The 24,781-nt window shown below is 38.8% G+C and overlaps 2 protein-coding genes across 2 annotated transcripts in view; both read right to left on the bottom strand.

Moving 5' to 3' along the window:
* PTPRB (protein tyrosine phosphatase receptor type B) overlaps positions 1 to 4,856 on the bottom strand; it is a 63,353-nt gene extending 58,497 nt beyond the window's left edge. Inside the window, exons 1-2 of the mRNA XM_033058061.1 lie at positions 4,788 to 4,856; positions 3,148 to 3,537 (exon numbers count right to left, since the gene is read on the bottom strand). Coding sequence (XP_032913952.1) covers positions 3,148 to 3,537; positions 4,788 to 4,842 — 445 coding nt within the window. The 5' untranslated portion in view covers positions 4,843 to 4,856. The remainder of the gene's footprint in view (positions 1 to 3,147; positions 3,538 to 4,787) is intronic.
* A 706-nt stretch (positions 4,857 to 5,562) lies between these two features.
* PTPRR (protein tyrosine phosphatase receptor type R) overlaps positions 5,563 to 24,781 on the bottom strand; it is a 134,730-nt gene continuing 115,511 nt past the window's right edge. Inside the window, exons 9-14 of the mRNA XM_033058310.1 lie at positions 24,411 to 24,490; positions 22,182 to 22,319; positions 15,956 to 16,066; positions 15,015 to 15,172; positions 13,017 to 13,130; positions 5,563 to 6,779 (exon numbers count right to left, since the gene is read on the bottom strand). Of these exons, the coding sequence (XP_032914201.1) occupies positions 6,686 to 6,779; positions 13,017 to 13,130; positions 15,015 to 15,172; positions 15,956 to 16,066; positions 22,182 to 22,319; positions 24,411 to 24,490 (695 nt within the window). The 3' untranslated portion in view covers positions 5,563 to 6,685. The remainder of the gene's footprint in view (positions 6,780 to 13,016; positions 13,131 to 15,014; positions 15,173 to 15,955; positions 16,067 to 22,181; positions 22,320 to 24,410; positions 24,491 to 24,781) is intronic.

Here is a 24,781-nt window from a genome sequence, read left to right as displayed (position 1 = left end):
GAAAAGGGGAAAGGAGCAGCATGAACGTCAGATGGCACATCAGACTTCAGCTCATATCTGGTATGTGGTATTTGTCTACCTCAGGCTGGAAACAAGCAAGACATAGAAAGGTGTTCTAGTTGTTATTTTAATTCTTTCTATAACGTTTTATATCTTTGTAGATCTCTCAAGTTCTTCAGTGCTTGGTACACAACTGTAAGTAAATTCTCCACAAAATCGGCTATTCTTTTTGAATGTCTTTATATCCACAGGTTTGGGGTTGTCCCTACCATGTGTGATATGATAGAAGAGAAATGTTATGCAGAGCATCATATTACAAAAGTTCATGTCACCTTCTGCATCCAGACTGCTCTACAGTCTGTGTGACAATCTCAGTATATAACTGCAGCATAGAGTTTGGCCTTGTGTCTCCTCATTTGAAGTAATTCTTTACTTAGTGAATAGTTTTTGGTCAGCAGAGGTTTTGAGGTTTGCTGGTAATATTTAAGGTGCCACATAGCATTGCATCTGTTCTTAATTGGATATTTTATTGAAATTAACCTACCCAGAACAAAAGAAGCTTGTAAGAATTGCTTACGCAGGTCAGGAGTGACATCAGTGTTAGCGTGTCAGCATTAATGGTGGGCATTTGTTCCACAAGTGTTATTTACATGCAACAGTCTTTGCTCTTTCTACCTGCTTTCTGCCTCTTCACCTGTCCTATCTTTTTCTCTTGCCTGTTTCCATTCCTGTTTCTTCTCCTGGTTTCTGAGCTTAGAGTAGCTCTGAACCCTGGTGAAAAGAAGGCTTTAGCATTACAGAGGTCTTTTCTCCTCTGCTCTGAATGTCCTCATGAATTTGGTGGGAAACAAACTCTCACCTTCTCAAGGGATACTGATACCATATGACCATTCATGTTATCTGTTTCAGCTGGAGACAAGATTCAAACATGAGTTTGTGTGAGAATGACTGTTTGCTGCTAGATTTGGAATTAGCTCTGAGTGAGCAGAGATGGGTTATATTCCCAAATTGATCCTGGTTTTCACAGTCCTTTAGGTCAGGACTGTTACAAAACATGTAAATCCAAATACATCTCAGATGGCTGATTTGAAATCCAAATCCAAGCTCAGACTTTCCCCAGGCTCAAAAAACTCATGTTTGATATTTGAGGAAGGTCCAGAACAAAAGGTAGTTGCGGGTTTTGGGTTTGGAGTTGTATTCTATCTGGGCTGATGTTCAGGATGCAATTCAGTGAGCCAGTCCTATGCCAAAATAAAACTATTTTTATGAGTACTGTGAAAACAGAGGGTAAATTATAGCAAAACGTGGTCTTAGTCAGGAGTAGAGAAACTTACAACCATTTCAGCTCCAAAGATTTTGCTCAATTTTTTACTATCTTAGCTAAATATAGACCAAATATATTATTGTAGGCTGATCCACTTCTGCTTTTACTGAAAGCAGATAGATGTTCCTGGAAGACTGATTTACACATTAAGTATTGAAAATTTTGATATGCATATTGATGCCACTACCAGAATTGGGAGCATTAAATATTGTTCTCATGGTAATTACTACTATTTGTAAAATTAATCTCTTTGCACTACTTCTGCTTTATGAGCTTATTATATTCCTACAATTCTTAGTCAGGTATTGAGGATTATAATGTCTTGTTGATTTTTCAGCAGAGCTTCCCATAGCTGTCAAAAATAAGTAACAGTCTTAGAAAAGATTTACAGGCTGTCTATGGAGAGAATTTCAGGAAAATCAAGGTAAATTCATGTAAGAACTGAGCACAGTAAATAGATGAGAAGGTGCTATAATATTCCATGACAATTGTCTTAGTGTTTATTGGTCTTAAATTCCTTCTCCTCTGAGGATGATTAAGAAAAGTGCATAAGGTTACTTTAACTTTGTTAGGCCACACTTCTCCATCCAGCTATCCAAAGGAAATAACACTACCTATGTACCTCATCTGAACTGTTCCTAGTGTCTTTGAACATGCAAACCATATGCACCCCACAGGACTTCAAATTATTTTGCCTTTTTAATCTCTAACATATATGGGAGGGCTGGGATGGCATCATGGCCACTTTTCCATTCCCTGATTCTGCAAACTGTCCTAACATACTCCTTTCAGGTGAGTAGTCCTATGAGTAGAGTTCTGCAAGTGCAAATTTGCTGAAATAAATGGTACCCTGCCTTACAATAACTATGAGAATGAGGATTTGGTTTAAACATTCTGAAAACTTGGCCATATGCAACAATTTTGGGCCATAAAACATTTTTTAACCCTGTAAAGACAAGAATTAAGAGCAAAAAGATGTCTGTAGGTTGTTCTTATTTACTAGGAAGAACTGCTTAATAGTGCATAAGGACAGTATTAACAGGATCGCCAGGAAGGACTGACAATGGGACATTGAAAAAAACATTATCAAGCAATACTCAAAAACCACTGTAGCTTCCATTTTGCCATGGATATGGAAACTCACAACTACACAGATATACTGCTACGTGTCTGTAGGTATGTGTACCTTCGCATTTCAAGGTACTATCCCAAGAATTTCTGGGACTTTTGATTCAGTTCATTGTTCTCAGGATTTTGAGTGTTGTCATGTATATGGCACCTAGAGATCAAGAGCAAAATTACATACACTGAATAAACACGTAAATGTGTAAGCCATGACTGTTCTAATCATGCATTTAGGGTAATCAGAGAAATAATTGTGTTTGATTTTCAGATGTCTTCTTGCTTTTGACAGATTGAATCTGGGTTTGATAAAATGAAAATGATAAAGTGAATGGGGAGGAGAACTTTTTTGCATCCACATTTTTTAAAAGTACTAGGAATCAGTACCCACAGTTTAGAAATGGAAAAAGGAAATGACACAATAATAGTGAGCTGAGATTACATATAAGCACATTGATACAGAGGTTGGGAATAGACAAAATGAGAGACATCCTGAAAATATAAAGTGGCGTAAAAACTCCACCAGTTGTGAGAAAGACAGCACTCATTTCAGCTGTTCTTTAATAGTTCTCAAAACACTTTTCAACTGTGAAAAACATTCTTCTGTATGAATAAAGTATAATTTTTCATATTTGAGTTAGCTAACGGAGACATTTTTGTTACCAAAACTCCCAGGATATTTTTTTGAAGGAATAACTCACCTTGCTTTGAGCACAGATTTACATAAACAGGTTTTCCAGTCTCGCTGGCTTTTAGCTGCATCCACATATGAAGATATTTTTTACTCCGCTTGGCCATTACCTTCTGGCCTTGTTTTGTGAGGAAAAGAGAGCTGTTGGCCACCTTCAGGAGCCCATCCTCGTGGCAATTCCACCTGACTGCCTGGGGACAATCGACAATGATGCTGCGAGATGACAGAGCAGAGAGCGTAGAGACGCTCAGGCACTGGGCAGACTTCACATGGAGGAGCCTGTCATCTGCCATCCACTGCCACTTCTGGCTCAGGCTGGTCATATTGCACTTTTCCATAATGACTCCTCTCTTTTCTGAAAGACACTGCTGCTTCTGGACATGGATAATCAGAAACCCTTCTGGAAAAGGAAAATTCCAGAAAAACCTTATAGATTACAAATTTACTAGACAAAACCCAATTCTCAATGATTTAAAATACATCAGCAAATAAATCTCTCTTCCCACTTTCTGTGTATTGAACTTTTAATGAAACTTCCCATAAGTTGAACCTATTAAAAAAACCCCCTCCAAACACAACACCCATGTGATGCTTGTGCTGGTAATGTAAATAATGAAAATGCAAAATACCAAGTTATTGTGGCAAGGTTATCTTGACTTTCATTATTTATAAAAATAAGAAAAAATTAAACTGGATATAAAAAATCCAAGAGCCATTAACTTCAAACACCAATTCCTCATTTTCCCTGCTGGAAAGCATAAAGAGATCTACAAGTTCTTGTTTCAGTTTCACAACACAGACTTTTAAAAATATAATTTACTGCCTAAATTTTTTTTCAGTAAAATTCATAATGTTTCTGAGGGAAACATGTAGGAGGATAGTCACAAATCGATGTGTCTCTCAGTGCCTGTGTTACAGGAATGGAGGCTCTTTACTGGTAGGAAGTACATCTGTTTTACTGGATTTATTCCAATGTCTCTAACTGTTAGCTTTGTGACCATTCCAATTCACATAAGATTAGCTCTCTGTGTCACCACACTTAAAGATCAACACCAGCTACTCAAATAAAGAAAATTACAGTGCATTAATCAAAACCTCAGAAAGTTACCAATGCAAAATTCAGACTTGTTACAGAACACAGAACTGATTCTTTCAAATGAAGCCTCCCTGTCATATCATGTTTAGGTTGTTTGTTTTTAATCTCAGTTACTCAAACATTTCCAGCCCCATTAGTTACAAAGTGCTAAACCAAATGTGCATTTATTGCCCTCAACTGATGTTGTCATTCCCCTATTTTTACAGACCTGGGAATTTTCTAACTAAGCATTACAGAAAGTTTTTGTCTCTAAGGTTTCATAAAATAAGAATAAAAGATAGGAATCTTCCCTCTGAAGCATTTATCCCAAAACCTCAGCTCCTGGATCAGGAGATGTTCTTAAAAAAAGAAGATCTCCAGCATAGAAGACGTTTATTTTCCTTTGGAAAGGAATCTAAACAGAACGGGCTATGTTGGCCCTGCCCCTCATTCCTCTGGTACGAAGCCCAGGGAAGAGGTGACTCGGTTTTTGTAAGTCACTGGCCGTGCCAGAGGGCTCTGCTCAGTGGCAGAAAGAGCAAATCGGCAGAGGGAAAGTGGGGAGAGACACTTACCTGAGAATGTCAAGGCAAGACAGGTAGAAACCAGGACGTGAAATAAAGAATCCATTTTCCCTCTAGCAACTGCCCATGCTTCTCTTAAAAAAACCCACCTCAGATAAGTGAAGCGAAGGCTAGGAAGGAAATGTGCCTTCATGGGGGAAAAAGTCAGTGACGAGCACTTCCTTCTATTCAATTGTTTTGGGGGGTTTTACAGCACTTTGTCCTTTTATATGATTCTTCAGTTTACTAGTTGGTTTATTTTGGAAAAATACAAGCAAAAGAGAAGTTTTCAAACACCTGGGGAAATTAAAAGATATTTTATTGAATCTCTTTAGACTAAAAGAAAGGGGATCATACTTTTGTGCAATTTGTTGCCTGTGAACAATTACAAATTTACAGGTCATCCAGATGGTGCTGACTAAGTATAATCTATATTATCCAGGGAAAAACCTGCATTTTGTATAACTATACACAATCAAGCAAAATCTCAATATACTTCTAACTCCACAAGTTCTAAAAGCTAAGTGGAGGGTGGGGAGGAAGGGGAAGAGGAGGAGGCAAAGCTCTGGCATCTGCACCAGGTCTTACAGAAACTCCCCCTGAGGAATCAAGTGATGTTGGGTTTGCCTTCCCATCAGGTGGTACACCTTGCTCCATGTCAGCTGGGGATTGCCTGTGTCCTCTGGATTGGTTCTCAAGTGGTCTGAAGCCATGGTGGAGGCTGACCAAACTGTGCTGGGGGTACAAGAATGTGTGTGCATGAATTACTCTAGGCAAGAACAGAGACTTTGGTTAATATTTTATATTAAGGGTAATTTATTAGCAGTATGAAGCAAAGTCAACATCACTGCATTAAAAACTCATTATACCCTGTAAACAGATCTCCCAGTGCTGTAAGTCATAATGCCAACTTCGCATGTCTCTTAAAAACAAACTTTACAGAACAGAATAAAGGAAAGAGTCATAGCAGCATTTTCTTTCTTTTATAACCTGTCATGGAAGAGTCCGTATCACTAAAGGCATCTATCTCTTACTGAAAGAAATAGAGCAGATAAACAACATATGCAAAAATTTCTGTATTAATAAAAGACAGACAAATATTTAAAATCCTTACCATTTAATATATGCTACAAAGTTTCTTTTAAAAGTAGAATGACTTACACAATTTACAAATACACTGGATTCAGGTCTGTAGCAGAAGCATGTTTTAAGACAATCAACAGTATAGGGTAGATACATACACACTGAATAACAGACATTGTGCTCTGCAACTGCTCTGTAAGACCTACAGTAAATACACATTTAATAGTTAATAGTATGAAGAACATGTATTTCCATATAAAATATTAACTGCTTTTGAATATTTTCAAAAACAAAATTTTATTTTTTTATTAACTCCTTTTTTTTAAATCCATAGTTGAACACTTGCAATTTTAGCAGCAAGAATATTATGTGGCCAAGAAACAAGCTCACCACATAATCAGTAATAGCACTTTACAGTACAGTTGACAGTCCATTCACAAGACAGTTTGCAAACGTCAAAGCTTTTATACACTTGTTAAACATTTCTTCAGTAGAAGTCCCAATGTCCATCTGACTGCAGCAGTAGCACATACATACATTCCATATGGCAGATATCAGCATCACAGAATTAAACCCACCTTTAGATACATACACAAAATCCATGTGTAGTTTCAGTACAGTACCTTCTTTATAAATCATTTTTGGGAAGCTCACAATACATTCATACATATTAAGGGTCCAGCAATTTCTGTACTTTTGCCAAACCGTCCACAATCCTTTCAGAAGTTGGCCTCAAAGCCGTCTCTCCCACTCCTTGAAGAAGCTGCTGGTAGGTAATGAATCAAATTACCTCAAGAGACTGACATTTGGTTCTACCCTCCTTGGCTTCACTGGACAGCTTCTGCAGAAAGTCTGCTTTCATACAGACTCAGTGCATGGTGCACAAATTCATACTGCTCGCTGGTCTGAACCATTCCACCCCTGGAAAGGAAACACACTGCACTGAAATCATATTTCTTAAGACTGCAACACCCTCCAGCTCCTGCCAGCCCCATGATCACCAGACAACAGAAGCCCTTTTCTCAGTTTTTGACTACATTTGCTTGAGTAAGTGGGAGATTTTTGTTACAGCCTAATTATTTTCTTCACAATTTATGCCATCCAGCACATGGCCTACATGAAGAATTCGCAGTTCCATCAGATTAAGAATTAGAGAAGAAAACATCTGGCATTTACAGTGTTAAAACCTATGTTTCAAATTCAATATATTCAAAGAAGATTTTGCTCAATCACTTGGGCAAGGAAGGCCAGATACATGGATGCAGCATTACCAATGATGGAGCAAGGAAGTAGACAGAATCTGGCCTTTCACTTTGTCCTTTACTAAAAATGTAACCTTCTGTCACCTGCAGATGGCCTGTGCAGAGAACAGCTTTTCCTGTCCTCTTTCTAACACCTGCAATGCATCCTGTCTGAACAGCCACCGCCCACAAAATTTTACAGTGGTGAATCATTTCACCACCAACAATGTAAAAGAGTTTAACCTAACCATAAAAAGAACCAGTTGCAGCCAGTTTGGATTAAATGCCTACATTTTATACATTCATCTGATAACAATCAGTTTTTCAGGTCTAAGTATGAGGATCAAGTCCCACATCTACAGTGCCAGTTTCAACGTGGTAGGAAGGGGATATCCTACAGGAGTTAGATGTGATAATGTTGCCACTTAGCTCTGAAATGAAACTGGGCCTCTTTCTGTCAATACTGAGGTACTTGAGGTCTCCCTTCTCATGGAGCAAGGCAGGCTGCAAGTATACTTAATTCTACTTCTATTATCTCATCTGCCAGGGTATTCAAAGATATCTATTCTGCTTCTAGAAACAAGCCCTTGGTTCATCCTCAGCGTACCCTGGAGCAGCTAGTTAGCTTTGGTACAATGAAAGACTAAATGGTCTTAGTGAGAAGGAAGACATTAAGATATGTGTCACATCTGGCTTCAGTGAGATCTTCATTGAAACATTTAAATTTGTGAAGCATTTGGATCCAGTGCACTGTTGGAGCCAGATATCTTGCAGGAGCAGGTCTGAAAATCTCATGAGATCCCTAACAACAAATTTGGTACTAATATGCCAAGCTATTTGAAAAATGGCAAAATTTTCTCAACAAGTACTGTCCTTCAGTATTAGAGAAGCTTATCTACAACACAAGGTCCTTTTATTTTCTTCAGTGCTACTGGATGGCTAAATGGCTATGGCAGAAAAATCATAATTAAAATAATACCTACTTCTTTAATCAAGCGACCAGTGGTCTGCATTCCTCCAATGAGCTCAGGCAAATACAGAACACTATTGAGTGAGCCACATGGCTATTATGATATGCTATTCCTAGGAACAAAATCACAGGTCCTTAAACAGTCCCATCCAGCTCAAAATGCAGCACTCGTAGCTTTGCCAAAAAAGACATCCACAAATTCATAACTTTTGGCTGCCTTTTGCCTTCAGCTGCCTTCCTCTGTCTTGTCCCCAGCCTGGAGATGCAGAGAGATCTAAAGGTGATGGGAGGGCTTTGCTCTGGTCCTCTGTGCTTTCTAGTCTCCTTCCTTCCTCTCTGCTGCTGTGTCCTGCTCTGCCCACGCAACCCCTTCCCGACCAGCTTCCCTCCCTGCCTTCCTCATCAACGCTCCCCCAAGACGTTCTCCGAGGGAGTGCACTTCCCAGGTTAGCTCTGCTGTGTGGAAGGGGTGGAGGAAAGGAATGTATCCAGGGAGAAGAACCTAGCCAAAAAGGTAGGTTAAAACAATTCTGGCTGCACTAGGCTGTGCTGTGTGGTGGTGATCCTCGCTCCTTCCTCTTCAGTGCTGAAGCAGCATACAAAACCCCCAAGAAAGCATGTGTAAGACTGGCAGGGGGCTAAGCCCAGCACCATGATGTCTGCCCTGCGTTAGCAAGCACATTATTCAGAGCTTCCGAACCTTGTATGGGCAAACAGTCCACATCTCTGTCAGCTTAAGGGCATATGAGAGGTTCACAGGTTCAGAGAACTTAGCCTTGCCAGTGCCATTATACATGGGATTTATTGAACTATAGTACCACAAAATGGTTTGGGTTGGTAGGGACCTTAAAGATCACCTAACTCCAAACCCCCTATGGCAGGGTTGCTCAGAACCCCATCCAACCTGGCTTCAAACATTTCTAGGGATGAGGAAGTAAATAATTTCTTCCTAATGGTTAATCTGAATTTACTCTCTCTAAGTTTAAAATCATTATCTCTTGTCCTATCACTACAGACCCTGGTAAAAAAGGCTTTCTCTGTCTTTCTTATAAGCCCCTCCTTTATATTGAAAGGCAGCAAGAACATGTCTTCAGATCCTTCTCCAGGCTGAACAGCTCCATCTCTCTCAGTCTTTCTTCATAGGAGAGGTATTCTGTCCCTGTGACCATTTTCATGGCCCTTCTCTGGATCCGCTGTAGCAGGGGACCCCAGAGATGGATGCACCCCCTCCAGGTGGGGTCTCACCAGAGCAGATCAGAGGGGCAGAATCCCTTCCCTGGCCCTACTGGCCACAGGGATGCAGCCCAAGATACACTTGGCTTTCTGGGCTGCAAGTGCACACTGCTGGCTCATGTCCAATTTTTCATCTACCAATATCCCAAGTCCTTCTTACTATTGTTCTTATGCAAGGTTCACATTTAATAGCAGAGAATTATCTGTGATCCCAAGACATTGGCTTGTGGAAATGTCTGTGTGGAAGAGCATTTCAGGAGGAAATTTGCTCAAGGAGGGAGGTTTCCTCTCCTATGTCCCTAGTGCCCAGAAGGGATGTAGCCACAGCTACAGCACCTCTGGGTGTGCAGCCTTTGTCTATCTGCCAGCCTGCATTGCCAGCTACTCTGTGAGCTGCTGGGCTCTCTGCTGCTTTGAGACTCAGGGCAGGTCCTTGGAAGAACAGACCCTGGTATCCTGAGGGCTCAGGGACTGTGACCATCTTTGCTTGGGCAGCAGTGGGTGCATAAAGGGTCCTTTACCCTGCCCTCTGGCTTGCTGCTAGTGCAGCTGCATGCAGTCTGCTCCAGAATGAATGGGATGCAGGGTTTGGGATTATTTTTTTTTAACCTGAGGCCATTAGTCAAAACACTTAAACAATGAATTGACGCACACTGGAAACTCTTTTCATCCTGTCTGAGGAGCCAAGAGCAAAGTTATCGGATGTCATTCCAAGAATGTGCCTCTAAGGTTAAGAATGTGCAAAGTTTCTCGATGTCACAGTCAGTCTTGAAGAAGCCTCACATCAAACATTTCCTGTTTCTGTTGCAAAATATTAAAAATGAACTGAGAAAAAAAGCAAGCTGAGCAGGCCTGTGGGTCTGTCTTTTTACAAATTCACACAGACCGTGGCTGTATTTCCATCCTCGGCCAATATTTTTAGTGGATGGTCCATTTTCTCATATCAGCTCAGCACTGATGATTACTGTCTGATCCATTCACCCCTCACACTAAACAGCTAAAAAGGTACCTGGACATACCCTACCTAGGAACAGCTCTCTTCTGTCTCAATACTTGTTGCTATTTAAAACTGTTTCCAGGGAGAGCTACGTGGGCCATTAATTAAGCTATTTTCCAGCATAACTTTTTGCCACCATCTGCAATTTGTTTGGATGCTTGTTTGGTTTTCATTGAATATGATGGGCAATAGGAATGTTTTAATAAGTCACTACAACACCACTTGTGAGCCATTCAAGTCAGCTCTTTTCTTTTTTCCTATTGCTCGATTCACTTTGGTAGAAATGTGGCCATGGACCCGTGATAAAAAAATCCACATGACAGTGGACATCCGTGAGTGTGTTCATTCCATAAGCTGTGTTTGGAAGATGCAGCTCTGAGCATAAGATAGAGTAGTGAGGAACTAGTTGAGATAGGGTACCAGGGATAATATTCAGTGTACCATCTAGCCAGGTTGCTGGATCCCAGGTGGTCAGATAAAAACTGTCCTGTTCTGCTTTCTGGTAAACTCTCCTTTTTTTTTTTTTTTTTAGCAATCTGATGCACAAAGGAAAAACTGGAGCTCAGCTGCTGGCCAACATAAATGAGGAAGACAGCCTCAGCACTGATCCTGCTCTGCTCACGATTGTACCCCACTGCTACCATTGGCCATGCCACAGCCAGCACCTGCAGCCAAGTCTAGTGGGTTCATTTAAGTTGATTTTGCCAGCTTCAAGACATGTGTAATGACCCTGTCTCACATACCAGCTGCCAATGACCACCATGTCAGGACTGTGACAACAGGGGAGGCCAGTCTCATTGAGCTTTGTCCGTGTAAAGTGTTGGCCACTTTATGGACCCATGATCTGATTGGGCTGGCAGTGGCTACTGCAGTCTTAGTGGCTGCTAAGCTTTGCCTTAATAATCGTGACTATAAACTAACTACCAGGTCAGTGAGATTCATTCTGCAATATGGCCAATTGGAAAAAAAAAGGAAAAGGAAAGACAGGTTTTGGTTACTGAGTTTTATCCAGAAAAATGTCTTTAAAAATTACAACAGAGACATACTCTTTGTCTCAGGCAATGCCTGAGAATATGAAGCAAGATCCCTGTAGTCTATATAATCTGAAACTTGAAAAAATACAGAAATCACAATATTTAACAATTCTTATAGCAAGCTTTGTGTCATGGAAATTGCTGTTATGAATGTTATATTTGGGTCAGATATTCATTCTCTTTCCAAGTTTATCTAGAATACTAATATGTAACAGAAAGTTCATTAGGCAGATCCACTCAATAAAATTTTGTTGTCAGTTAATAATGCTGAAAATCTGGGTTGCTTTTTTATGTCTGAAATAGGGATATTAAAAGAGACAGCTGAGACCACTTCTCTATAATGGATTTTAAAAGCAATAAGAAAAAGATTCTCTCATAATAGAAATACTAAAATGGGGAAGAACACTTCAAACCTTCCTCAATAAGACAGACAGATATTCAGAAAAGAGGGTTGGAAATTTGCAGTTGGTAATTTAAAACAGCGTAAGCATTTTTCCCTCAGCTATTCCTTCTTACTTTGTTGCTGAGATTTTTAGGTCAATAACTCCCCTTGGAGAATTTTCCACTCCAAGTGGCTCATGTCGCCCTGTAAAGATCGTATTACAATGTTTAGTATGATGAAACCATATGGGAAGGGAAGGCAGAGGAGATGATCCGTAAACACAGTCAACTATTGGATTCTGGTCTTTCTGCACTTCACGGTTCCAGCACTTTTCAGAGCTCTTTGCAGCACAAAAAATTCTGTATTAACCCTTTGATCTAAGCTCTTTTTCAGCATTTGCACCTTATTGGATATTTTTCATTTAAAGAAGACATGCACATCAAAAGCAGTTAAGATACTTGCAAGGAGATTATATGACCTGTACCTACAGCAGAACAGGAGACTTCTCTATTCTTGGTGCAATCTTGTTTATTTATACAAAATCCTGTTTCTCCAAGCAGAATAAGAAAGAAAAGCACAACTCAACTAACAGTTTCCATTGCGCGCAATACCCACATCCTCCTTTAAAGCACAAATCCCTCTTCAGCCATGGTTTCACAAAACAAAGCATTCTGCAACAATGCTGGCTTAAACTGTTCCTGCTCCCAAGCTGTTAATTCAGTCAAGGAATTGATCTGACTTCAGAAAAGTCTGGAACAAATGCCTTGGTATTTTCTTAGGCTGGGTAAATTTGCCAACTCAATTCAAAAGGACCCCCAGCACAGCTGAGGAAACCACCAGATCTGTCTTTCTCCAGTGCTCAAAGAAACTACACACTCAGAGAGCCTAGATTTCTTTGTCAATCTAGTCTCAAAGAAAACCCCTTGCCTCCAGATTGCCTCACCTCTCTTGCGTCCTAATGGGATAATGCAGAGAGCAAGCAGAAAGTTCTGAGGAAGGGGAAAAGAAGTGACAAGTGCCCAGCAACTACAGGGCTGTAATTTCAGGGAAATTTCATTCAATGGAAGTTTCACCCAGAAAACAATGAGATTCCTTATTCAGGACCTAAATACAAATGTTACCTGAATATTCAGTTAATGTGATCTTAAGTTAGCAAAAGCAATGACAGCCTTTTATGTAAAGTAACATTCACCTGTGAAAATGTTTTCAGAATCATTACTGAATCATTACTGATCATTACGAAATCATTTTGGTAATGATTTCTGAATCATTGACCAATTTGTGGTTTTTCTGGGACTCACCGATCCACTCGTAGCTGGCAGACAATGCTCAATGCATCTACAACTCCCTCTTCCTTTAACTGCTGACACCCAATGGATGTGGCAATAAAACATCCAGTTCTTCCTATACCAGCACTGAAAAGAAGGCAAAATTTTATAAAGGAATGAAGTTCACAGATCAAGGAATTATGTGGAAAACACTAAATAGATATGAAAACACAAAAAAATACGAAACATGAAATTGCTAGAACCCACAGTTCCTGGGTGCGCGTCCAGCAAGGTTGACTTCTCATCTCACTTTCATAGAGGGAAATGAAAATGTACACTGTTCCAGCAGTCATTTTGTGGGTAATTGTGAGGCTTACATTTTTTCAGATTGCACACAAGTAAGAAAACCAAGTTTCGTTAGCACTACAAAATCTGAGTATTCTCTGGCCCAGACCAAGCAAATGATGGAAATATGAACTGAAAAAGGGGAGAAGCCAACCTAAAGACAAAATTCAGTAGGGTTTTATGTTTAAAGCCCTCAAAGTATACAGGGGTTCTGCTAACCATACCTCTAACCATGAAGGCAAAAATGGCCTAGACCCATACTGATGAAGTTAACTCTCTCTCTTGTGATTCTGCAGGATGGTGAAAGATTTGGTGCCATAGCTCCCCAGGTTTTCTTTATGCCTGCTGGGAAACAGCCATTTTGGCATTATTTTTATCCCTGAGGCCTCAACAATTTTGAGAATATATGCCACACTCTCCTTCTTGCTTAAGTAATTTGGAATGCAGTGCAACTCATGGCTTCCATGCAGAATGGTAGAAAATTGGAGGAAAATAGTTAAAACATGAACCATGGTGCAGTGAACATATAGATAGCTGGGTTGTGACTGAAGAACTATAAATTTTAATCACAACTGAGATGATATCTTAATCATAATTGAGATGGTATCTCTCTTTAATCATTAATAAATTCCTGCCCATACTTATAGACCTTACTGCTGTATCACTCATCTTAGAATGACATCCCATTCTTCTAAAGTCCTTCACTACTGAAGATCCATACTAGAGAAAGGGAAATCTCAATAGCCATCCACAGATTTCTGCATTGTTAGGGAAACGACAATTCCTGATAAATGCAGCTGAATAAAATGTGGGAAAATTGCTTATTCATTACATTCTAGTTTTCAAAAATTATGAGCGGTTCAAATCTGTCTTCCATTTCTCTAAATCTCTTAAATAGCTGGAGCTGGAAAGAAGTTCAAGATGAAAAGTTCTGACTCAATGTACTTCTAGGAAATAAAAGAAGAAGCAGTATTATCCCAACTCTAAGAGATGTATCATCAACATTATGAGACAAACCAAGTAAGAAAACACTGATTTTATTTCTACTTTTTGTTTTGCTTCATCTACTTCCTTCCACCTATATCACAAATCCACTGCTACTTCATATTACTTAAATTGCAACATGGGGTGATGAATCAATATAAAGCAATAAAATAGAATTAAATTAGAATTATTAGAAGGTCATTCTCTGGTGCATTATAATTTATGTAAGTAAAATTCTTTTCTTGAGTATGCTTTGCTCTTGAGTATACAACCAACTGCTTTTGTGAAAATATCCACAAACTGTAGTATTGATGTGTTTTGGTCTCCAAATTTGTATCTTGCTTTGCAAAACTGACTTGCATTGAAATATTATAGCCTACTGATCACCAGGCACTGCATCTGAATTAGGTATGTAATCATGCAACAAGAAAAAAAAGGAAGCAAATCACAAATAAGAAACAAAAGGAAAATAATTTTTTCAGCTGGTCTTTCAAAAGCAGAGTTCATTAGCAGAAATAGACAACGGTTCAGAAGTGATCTGCTAACAAGGGACTTTTCACCAAAATTAATATCCTCAAATATGCTGAAAAGGTCAATTAGCATGAAGAGGAACTGGGGAATTTTGCCCCACACACGTTCTTTGATGCAGTTTGCTGAAGCCTTGCTTTAGGCAGTCACTTAAGAGAAGGACTGGCTAATTACCTGCAGTGCACAACGACAGGTCCTCTGCCTGGTGATTCCAGCCTGTCCTCTTCCACATCCAGCATGAGCTGCAGCAGAGGCTGGGCACTGTCAGGGGTTTTGTGGTCTGGCCAGGATGTGTACCAGTAGTGCTTCACACTGCGGGACTGACTCCCTTGCTGAAAATAACACAAAGATTTTAGATGAACAATTGTATTCTTTTTATTTCTTATGATGTTATGGTAAAAAGACAGTAAAAATGTTAAGAGAGATTAACCAATTTTTTATATTGGACTTGGAGAATGCAACCGTGGGTGGAACTGATGTGCTTCTAGACACTTGAACGTAAAAAGGGTTTGTGCACCTGAAAACTTGGATGGTTTTCCAGCTGTGTAAATTCTGTATTGTCAGTTGGGAATTGTCAGAGGTCTGTGATATATCAGCTACAACATCTAGAGAGAATAGCTTGATGTGGGTTTCTGAATCTCTAAATCATCATGTATTTCTACCTTTTAAGATCATTATCATAAGGGTCTGATACTAAAATTACAAGGGTATTGAAGTTAAACATGCAGACAAACTGCCCTTCTACATTAATAAAATATCTCAGTTTGTTCAGTTATACTCTCCAACAGAGTCTGCTACCAGTTACTTCAACAAGGGGCTGAATATGGGCTAGGGTAATTTGTATTGGATGATATGACTTCTGCTCACTTCTCAGTGCTGGGGCTGAAACACAAAACAAATTTTCCCAATCCATTATTTATTGTAATGCTCTGTCAGGAGCAGCAGGCCAATCTGATAGCATGAGAGTGTAATATGGGGAGTTAACTCAGAAGAGGAGCATCTGTCACAGTTGTCCTGCAAAAGTTTATGTCCTTTTAAAAAAGCCAGCACTTTAACTGATTTTAACAATAAAGAGAGGATTGTGAATGCTCTGCATTCTCAGATGAGATTATTACCTTTATTGTAAGCTGACGCACAGTGTAGTTTTTGCATTCTTGCACACTGTTAACAAGGACTTCAACCTTCCCATAGATTCCTCTTTTTTCTGGCCAATAAAGCACACATTTCTGGAAAGCAAGCATCAGTGTCATCAACAAACTGGATCCTGGAGCCATGTTAATATCTAATTTTTACAGAATGTATTCTTCTGCTAAATCCAGATTAATTCAACCGAAGTGTTATTCATGTCAGAAGTATTCCTAAATAAAAATTTTCAGATTTCTTACTGAATAACTTAGGCCTGGTTTTCAGGATCTGAGTTTTACAGTATAGCTCTCTTCCACAGAACAATTTGCACAGCTGTTTTTATTTTTAAAAGCTCAGTGAAGTTCAGTTATAGGAATTATTTTCCACATTCAAAACTAAAGAGGTTTTTTACCCAGAAAACTCTAAAATTTAACTTTTGAAGTTTGTCTTTCCAAATGGGATTTCCATCTGAGTGAGAGATTCAGAATTTTTCCTCTGCTCACAAGTCTCCTGCGTCCTGATACAAGAAAGCATGTAAATGTGTCTTTAGATCTTACTAAATTCAATTGGGCTTAATGTGCATGTTAAAGTATTTTGAAGAACCTAAATTGTTTTACTAAACAACTTTCTGGAAATTAGTGTTAAAGAAATCTTCAGTCTTCCTAGAGCTAAAAAAATTGTACACAGAATTCCCAATGGATCAATAGTGTTACATTATTACAGCAGTTTATCTGACAAGCATCTACTAAAATGGAGATGAAGATAGTATTTACAAGGTAAATAATTTTATTTTTCCCCTGCAATAGTTTGCTTATTTTCTAGTCTTCAGTATTCATTTAAATTAGAGTATCTCTATCGGCTATATGAAAACATATATTTGTGTTGTATAAATACTTCTCTAGAAATGGATGCTTATTCCCTTAATAATGTAAGGTGTTTGAAAGCCACGTTTTCTGAAATAATGCTGGCCAGCCCAACTCATTCATTAAATAAAGGCACCCCAACACTTAAAGGAAACCTTCTGTTTTAATATCCAGTACACAGGTATAAAAACCCAATCAAATAAGCAAACAAATAAAAGCCCCCCCAAACCCTAAGAGAACAGTTCTACAATTACAGGAATCCCAGAAAGATCTTGTTTGTATTTCCTCACAAACTGATGCTGAAGCAACTGGTATACATGTAGATAGACAGTAGCTTACATTATGCAGCAGAATGAAACAACCTCTTTAATATAATTAATTGCTATAAAGCACTACTTCCAGAACATACTGTTAAAAATTATCCAGAAAAACAATCAGTGAAATGCAAGGCTTTACCACCAGGTGTGATATTTAAGTTGCTACTCAATAACCCAATAGTGGATTGAACTGAATCACCTCAGTTATATAAATACTTTTCTAAAAATAGATGCTCATTACCTTAATAGTGTAAGGTGTGTGAAAGCCACATTTCCTGAAATAATGCTGGACATTCTGACTGGTTTCGTTCAAATCCTGTCTTTTGTAGGACTAGTCGAACATCCTAAATTTGCTGTTTCCCCGAAGAGATCGAGAATGGCAAGAAAATACTCAGAAATTTGTACGAAAAAGAGTGTTCACAAGTTCCACAGTCTACCCATGTGACACATATAGTTACTATCATCTGCCAGATCTGCAGTTCATGCCCCTCCCTGGGAGTGTAGTTTTCAGTGCTAATATGGGAAAAAGAAAAGTCTAAATACACAATTGTGCCCTGACAATCAACAATAGTTGAATAAACTCCTGAGACTTCTTGATAAATGTGAGCATGCAATGCTCACTACAAAGCCTTCAGGCACTCCAGAGTAGTATTTTTCTTGACTCTTTCCCAGAACTGGAATTGGCAACTTGTGCTGGGTGGACAATGAAATGTGGCTGTTCATTAAAATAACTTTCATTTAACAGTCTGTCTACATTTAGTGAGATACAATGGATTATTTTTAACACTGTTGCTGTGCATCTTTTAAAAATACTGTTTGTTGCTGCTTTAAAAATACAGGTGGGATAAACTAATGCAAGCACTTCTAAGGAGTGGGGAATTTGAAAGGTAACTGAAAAAAAAAAAAAAGCTGGTGGTAGGAGGGGTAAAGTTACGAGATATACAGAAAATAATATACAAAATCTCAGGACCATAATAAAAAAAAGTAAACTGCCTCAAGCTGTTACTTGGACATAAAAGAAAATTCTTTTCTAGTGGGTACATTTTAAACTTGTTCAAACATCAGATATAGTGGATGAGGAGTCTGGTGTCCAGCCTCGTGTGCACACAGTAAAAATTCACTGCACACAATATTTATCAGAAACAACCAAACATTGCCCCTCCCCACCCACAACCAAATATTCCCTGACAAACAGGAAGTTTATACAAGAAACACTCTCACATGACTTTTAATTGATTTCAGCCTTTGTCCTTCCCCCTGTGACAGGGCTGCAGACTTGGGCTTCCTTCCATTCCCTCTCCTGTCTGCTGGCATGCCCTGTCCCATGCCCACTGGGTGCCAAGCTCCATGGGACTGCTCCCGAGGATCTCCATAACTGACTGGGGCTGCCCTGCCTCAGTCTGGGGCTGGCACCTGCGATTTATCACAGTCAGTGTTTTCAACCTGCCAGAACTGTGCCTATTGCAGCCCGGTCCCCACTTCTGCCAAACGAGGAAGGCTGTTCCAGGTGACATGGTATTTACTGCCTTTACATTCTCTGGATTTGGACCCTGAACAAAATTAGTATAACAATTCTCAAATACTTGTGCAGTTACTTTACTACAACTCTGCTTCTGGGGTATTTCTCTGTATAGCTATGCCTATACATTTACATATTAATGATCCCAATAACACAACAGTAAAGAATAATAACAGCAAAGCTTCAATTCCAGAATCCCTTTTTACTCCTGCCCTCTATTTGCTGTCTCTATTAACTCAAGCATAAGAGGTACACTTTATGGGGGCTTGCAGGATGTGCCTTCATATTCTGAAATCCTCACAGTTAGCACCAAATCTTCCTAAGTTCTTCCAAAACCTATCTATATTACCAATACTCAACTAATAAGTAATCTTCAAAGAAGCTTATGTGAAGTCTGTAAAAGGCAGGATTTCTGAATTCCAAAATCTATTTGGCTTTACATATATAAGGGTAGACCATATATAGAACAACTGGGAAAAAATGTCACATGAAATATGACACGAGCTTTAAACAGTGAGTTAATAAGATTGTCCTATATAATTACTGACAACAAGATTTGCATTATCTGAGTAATCTGATGCATCAGGCAGTATTAGTTCTCTCTTCTTGCAGAATGCTGTACGAGATCCTTTACTTATGCTTCCCAAAATATGTTTTGTTTTTAACAGCTGATGTTGTTAGTAAGTGTTAAAGGCAGAACAAATGCTTATTATGTAGTACATAGCTCAATGACAAAAATCAGCTGATACAACAGAAATCTATAAACTTTTCTATGAAATAAAATATATATATCTGTCTGTGACATTCTTATACCCCATGTATTTATCTAAATTCCACTGCTCAGTTTTTCTGACTAAACTCGGTAATATATGAAATTCATATGTGCCTTGTGTCTAAAGCTTTAGAGAATTGTGTCCTAGAATATTAATACAGAATTAGAGATGGTCACCTTCAGGTAGTGATTTATCTCATTCTCTCAAAGTGGGATGAATCACCCTCTGGAGGTTACTCTTGCTCTTCACTGACCACAGAGGGTACCTAGATCACTAGATGAGATGCGTTTTTCCTGATACTAACCCCAAAACCATGGCCTAGTTTCCAAGTTTCTCATCAGTTATTCAGGCAGAAGCTTCTTTGCTGTGAACTCTCCTTGCACAGGTAGATTTTCAATTTGTTCAGACAATTTGTTCAATTTGTGCTGTTTTGAGGCACAGTTTTTACAAATTCTGCATGTTTTCATTGCACAGCTGAAACAAATATTTTGCTCAGCACTCATATCTTCATCCATCTTGCAAAAACTCATACTTAGCAAAGCAAGTCTAAACCATTTCTCATCTGATACATGGAAGTAACCCTATAGCAAGCTTTACATATCATCATTTCACACAATTACCATTGCTAATGCAAATTTGTTACATCAATATCTTGAACTAGGACACTAGTGTCCCAAATAATTTTTCTTATGCAAAATAAACTAATTTTTTGTTGAGATTAAGGTTTTTCATGTGTCTCTCATTTGAGAGCTCCTTCATTATACATTCCTTCACACATTACAGTACATCATAGCTCAAATGGAGGCTGACTGGTGTTATACCAGCTGAGGAATATGGCCTATACACAAGATTCAGGTATGGAGGTTTATTTGTTCAGAGGTGAATGTAGATGAGTGGATAAATATGTTTGCAGATATGAAGGTATTTGTATGTCTGTTTACTGCAGATGCACCTCCCTGAAAATGATGGAAATAAAGCAGACCCCAGAAAGGAAAATATACCTAGTTCTATTATGCTAAAAAAGATCTGCTTTTGCCTTCTCTATAGAGAGCAAATATTTTAACAGTGAAGATAATATGCTGAGCATGGCCAAAAAGAGTTTGCTTTCTTTTCAATGGCAAGCAAGGTTTCACAAGGAACCTGCTGACAGTAGGAGAGCTCCTAAGGTTTCTAGACAGGACAGCTTGCACAAACACAGCCTTTCCATATAGCCTGGGAACGACTTGAGATTCCTCACCCTTTCTGTGTGGAGGAAATTACCATTGCCAGGCACAACAATGCCGATAAACACCAGTGCCTAGAGCCTGTGTAACTCAGGTAAACACAGAGCTTCCTGACATGATGAAAACCACTGGGCACTTCTTTCAAGTCATTCTTCTTACATAGTGTCAGATGTGAGTGTTTAAACAGTCAGCATTTCCTCAGTGAAATACTTACTTTTTTGGTCTGTTAGCCTGGTTGATTGCTATGCTTTCATGATTAATCCTAAATGTGGGACTCTGAACACCTTTGAACAGTCTAGTGCAAAATGGCATCTGGTGTGAGAATAACTCTTGGGACATTTTACAGGACCAACCTACTTTTCATATACATTTTCTTAAAATCCCCTGGATTTTAAGTTCATGTTAGAAGTCCAAACTCATGTGGAGAAAGAGTGAAGCAACAGTCAAGGGCAGAAGAAAGAAGAGTGTGTCTACTGAGTGCACCTTTAAATGGAGCAGTGAGTTTGAGCCCTGGGAATGCACTCAGACTCTTGGTCTTTGATCACTCAGACTAGAAACTTTGCCTGAATAAACTCTGTTGCTCCACCATCATGCATCTGAGTTTGAATAGCAAGAGTGTGTGTGTAGCAGGGGAAATACAGCCCTGGTGCTTGAATGGCAGCGTGCCGATATTTGATTGAGGCACCTACCTGGAGCTGGGAATCGTTACTAAGTCTGGACTCAAGAAAAAAAATCCATCTCCTTTATTTCTGACTCCCTCTTGTCCACAAGCCCCGTAAATCGCTTCTTTAACATTCAGTCTTCCAGAACAGGTTTTGTGTTGGGAGAGTGATTTTTGTTCCTAATTTTTGGTATTTAGAAATATGGACTCTAGCACTCTCAAGGAAAGCCTGACAAAAATTTACATGATTACTAAATAAAGATATTGAAGATATAGTTTGGAATTCATGCAAATTAATGGAATTCATAACAGGCAGATAGTTGGCCATTAGCCACTAAAATGCAATTGTCAAGTCTAATTGATACCAAGATAAAGAACATTATTTCCATTCTGTCTAAGTTCCTCTGTGGTGTTGGCATCTGTCAGCCCAAACTGTATTTCTGGGATGGTTTAGAAGATTTGTAACATTGGGAATGGATTAAATCCCTGAAATTATAGTAAAGTGCAAACTTCAGCGATGCCAGGAAACCTCTAATCATAACATTAACCATCTAGTCTTTATATACCAGAAAGTAAAAAAGTACAGAGGTGACCAACAGATAAATGAGGTATTTCTTAAAAAGTTAGGAACCAAACAGCACAAATCTAGAAAATGGAATTATTTCTGTAAATATATAATGGCTTACCATGGCTATGCTATTGCATTTGGTGTATTTGGCTACCCCCTCATTATTTTCCACATATTTATTAAAAGATTATTTAAGAACCAGTTATCTGCTAGCTTCCTTCCATATCTTCTGAAGTCCCTTCTATAGTATGCATCCATAGGAATAATTTCTCAGTTTGGCCAGTTGTCATACCTCATTTTTTTCTTTCAGCTTTGTGATCATAACAATGACAGGGCTGTCTTCTTGCCAAACCATCTGCCAGAAATCATTCACGGTATTAATCATGGGTCCCTGAGTTGCAATGAAAGCCTTCTCTTTACCTCCATATCCCTGGTATAGAAACAGACACAAAAGCATTTACTTTAAATTCATGTGATCAATCAATATTTCAGGTGAATAAAAGAGCAGAAAAAACCATAAAAATTAATGTGAAATAAAAAAAAAAAAAATTGAACTGAAAGAACTTACAACTAAAAGTAGAGCAGACCAGAAAATTTTCAGTAGAACAGTTTTTTTTCTCTAGCAACCGATTTGATGAACCTAAATAGTCCTGAGAATACAATAACTCCTCTCAAATTTCCTTGCTTACTTGGCTTCTTTTAGCTAACTCCATTCTTTGAGTTATTGGGACTTTTCTCATCCAGTGTTTTAATCTATAATTTAAATTGCAGTAGTGTTTACAAGCTAGTTTGTAGTCAACAAGCCACAGGAAAGAAAAAAAATATAAAACTGGTATCTACAAAGATTCATGACAGGAAACAACATTAAAATACATGATTTCTTGTGGAGTCAAAGACTCTGCTATACATGTTTTCTAAGGGAGAAGCGCCCTTATGAGACTTTATAGGAATATATATGTATATATTCCTATATATAGGAGTATAGGGAGTCCCAAGACACACATGAGCATTCAGGAGACCAGAGAAGGGTCAGGCAAACAGTGGGGAAGCAGAAGAGAGGAAAAGACAAGAAGAAATGGGAAAAACAAGAAAGACACACCTTCTTATTTTTTGTGTAAAAAGGAGAAGTTATGATTTTGTGCAGTGACAGGGTGCCCAACAGTAATGCAGGAAAGAGCTTGGCAATATCTGAAGGATATGAGTGAATGGAGAATAGCATGAGGTAGTGTGGGAGCCTCTAGCCTTGGGTCTTCGTCTGGGAGCCCTTCTCCATGAGAGCTGTTACTCATTGCATGAACCAGTGGGATAATCCTCAACGGGCACAATCTGTCCTCCTGCCACTCACCAATCTGCCTGAACATACTTTGTCCAAGACACGTCTGTCGGGATCCCAGCAAGCCAAATGATTTTGTATATATGGATGTGAAATTTCATTTTGTTGCTGGGTTGCATTTTTTTCCACAGCTGCTGACAGTTCAACTGGTGTTAGTAGCAGGAAGAATCACCATATGTGAGAGTGAAGGGTGGTGGCATAGGGGAAAGGGAGACCTCAGAGCACTCAGCATATGGCCTGGCTCTTGGGTATGATGTTGCTGTCCAAATAGAACCACTCTGCTTAGTTACATGATGATGTCTTCATAAGAAATGCTGAAGGTACAGGATGCAAAGTGAGGCAGGGCAAAGGGCATAGTGCTGTGTACCTACATATTAATGTACTGTTAATTAAAGAAGCAACATCACTGTAGAGCTCTGTGACCAAATTTCCATTGCACTATTACCTTTATTCCAGCTGAGGGTCTGGATAACAACTCAAAAGAAAACATTTAATTTTGCAGGTAGAGGACTACACTCCTACAAAATGATCGAAGTAGTTTCTTTGTAGTCTATTTAGCATATACTCTGAAATGTGTTCAAGAAAGCTCTGTGTGCAGGTGTGTGTGTCTGTGTGTGATCAAGGATACCTGACACTTAGAAATCTTGCTTTCCAACAGGGTTCATGTTGGTTTTATCACTGTGTCATATGACCAGTATAGGGAGTAAAATGTGAATGGCTGTGTTTTAGGCACATGTGTATATTTAACATGTCTGTTTATGTTCCTCTTCACAAACTTGTTGCAGTATTTATTTAATTACTTAACTGTTGATTTCAGGACTATCAATTGGTATCTTGAAAATACTGGTGTCTGTCACTTAAAAAAGGTAGCCCTCTTTACTATAAAGCAGTAGGTGATTATGAAACAGTAAATATCAAAGTAAAGAGATAGTTATGCATGTGTTTCTTTATGTTTTTTATAAACTATTTGATTTTTTTTGTTACAATAATTTTTATACATTCATGACTATGTGACTGTTAGAAATGGCTCATGAAACTATTTCTAACACACATATGTAAACAAAAAGATTTGGCATTATCAATGAAGATGGGTAAGAATAAAATAAGTGGCACCTTGGCAAAGCCAAGTATTCGCATGGCAAATAAAATATTTTCTCAAAAGTACATGAAGAGTGTACATTTACTTACCCTAATGTAGTTAGCATTTATGTAGGTACTCAAGGAGTCAGATGGATTTTTTGGTTTCAAATACACTCTGCTTAGAGGATCTAAGAGCACAAGGAAGATGGAAATTAATAAGAAAACCCATAGTTAGAAGATTTCTAAAGAAAATCAAAGACTTCCTGAAGGAAAAAACCTACTGTTATTTGGGGTTGTCAAGCATTAAATAATTATGCACCAAATTCTTCCCTCTACAGAGGATCACCACATGTAACTAAGGCACCCCTGCACTGCACAATTCTGGGCTGTGCAGAACCATCTCAACGAGCTGTGGGCACTGAAGCAACACTGTCAGGACCAGGCAGTGCTCAGCAAGGTCCAGTGTGCCCATGCTGCCT

Source organism: Catharus ustulatus, chromosome 4, assembly GCF_009819885.2.
Source record: "Catharus ustulatus isolate bCatUst1 chromosome 4, bCatUst1.pri.v2, whole genome shotgun sequence".
Lineage (NCBI taxonomy): Eukaryota > Metazoa > Chordata > Aves > Passeriformes > Turdidae > Catharus > Catharus ustulatus.
This window is presented reverse-complemented; position numbering and strand designations above follow the sequence as displayed.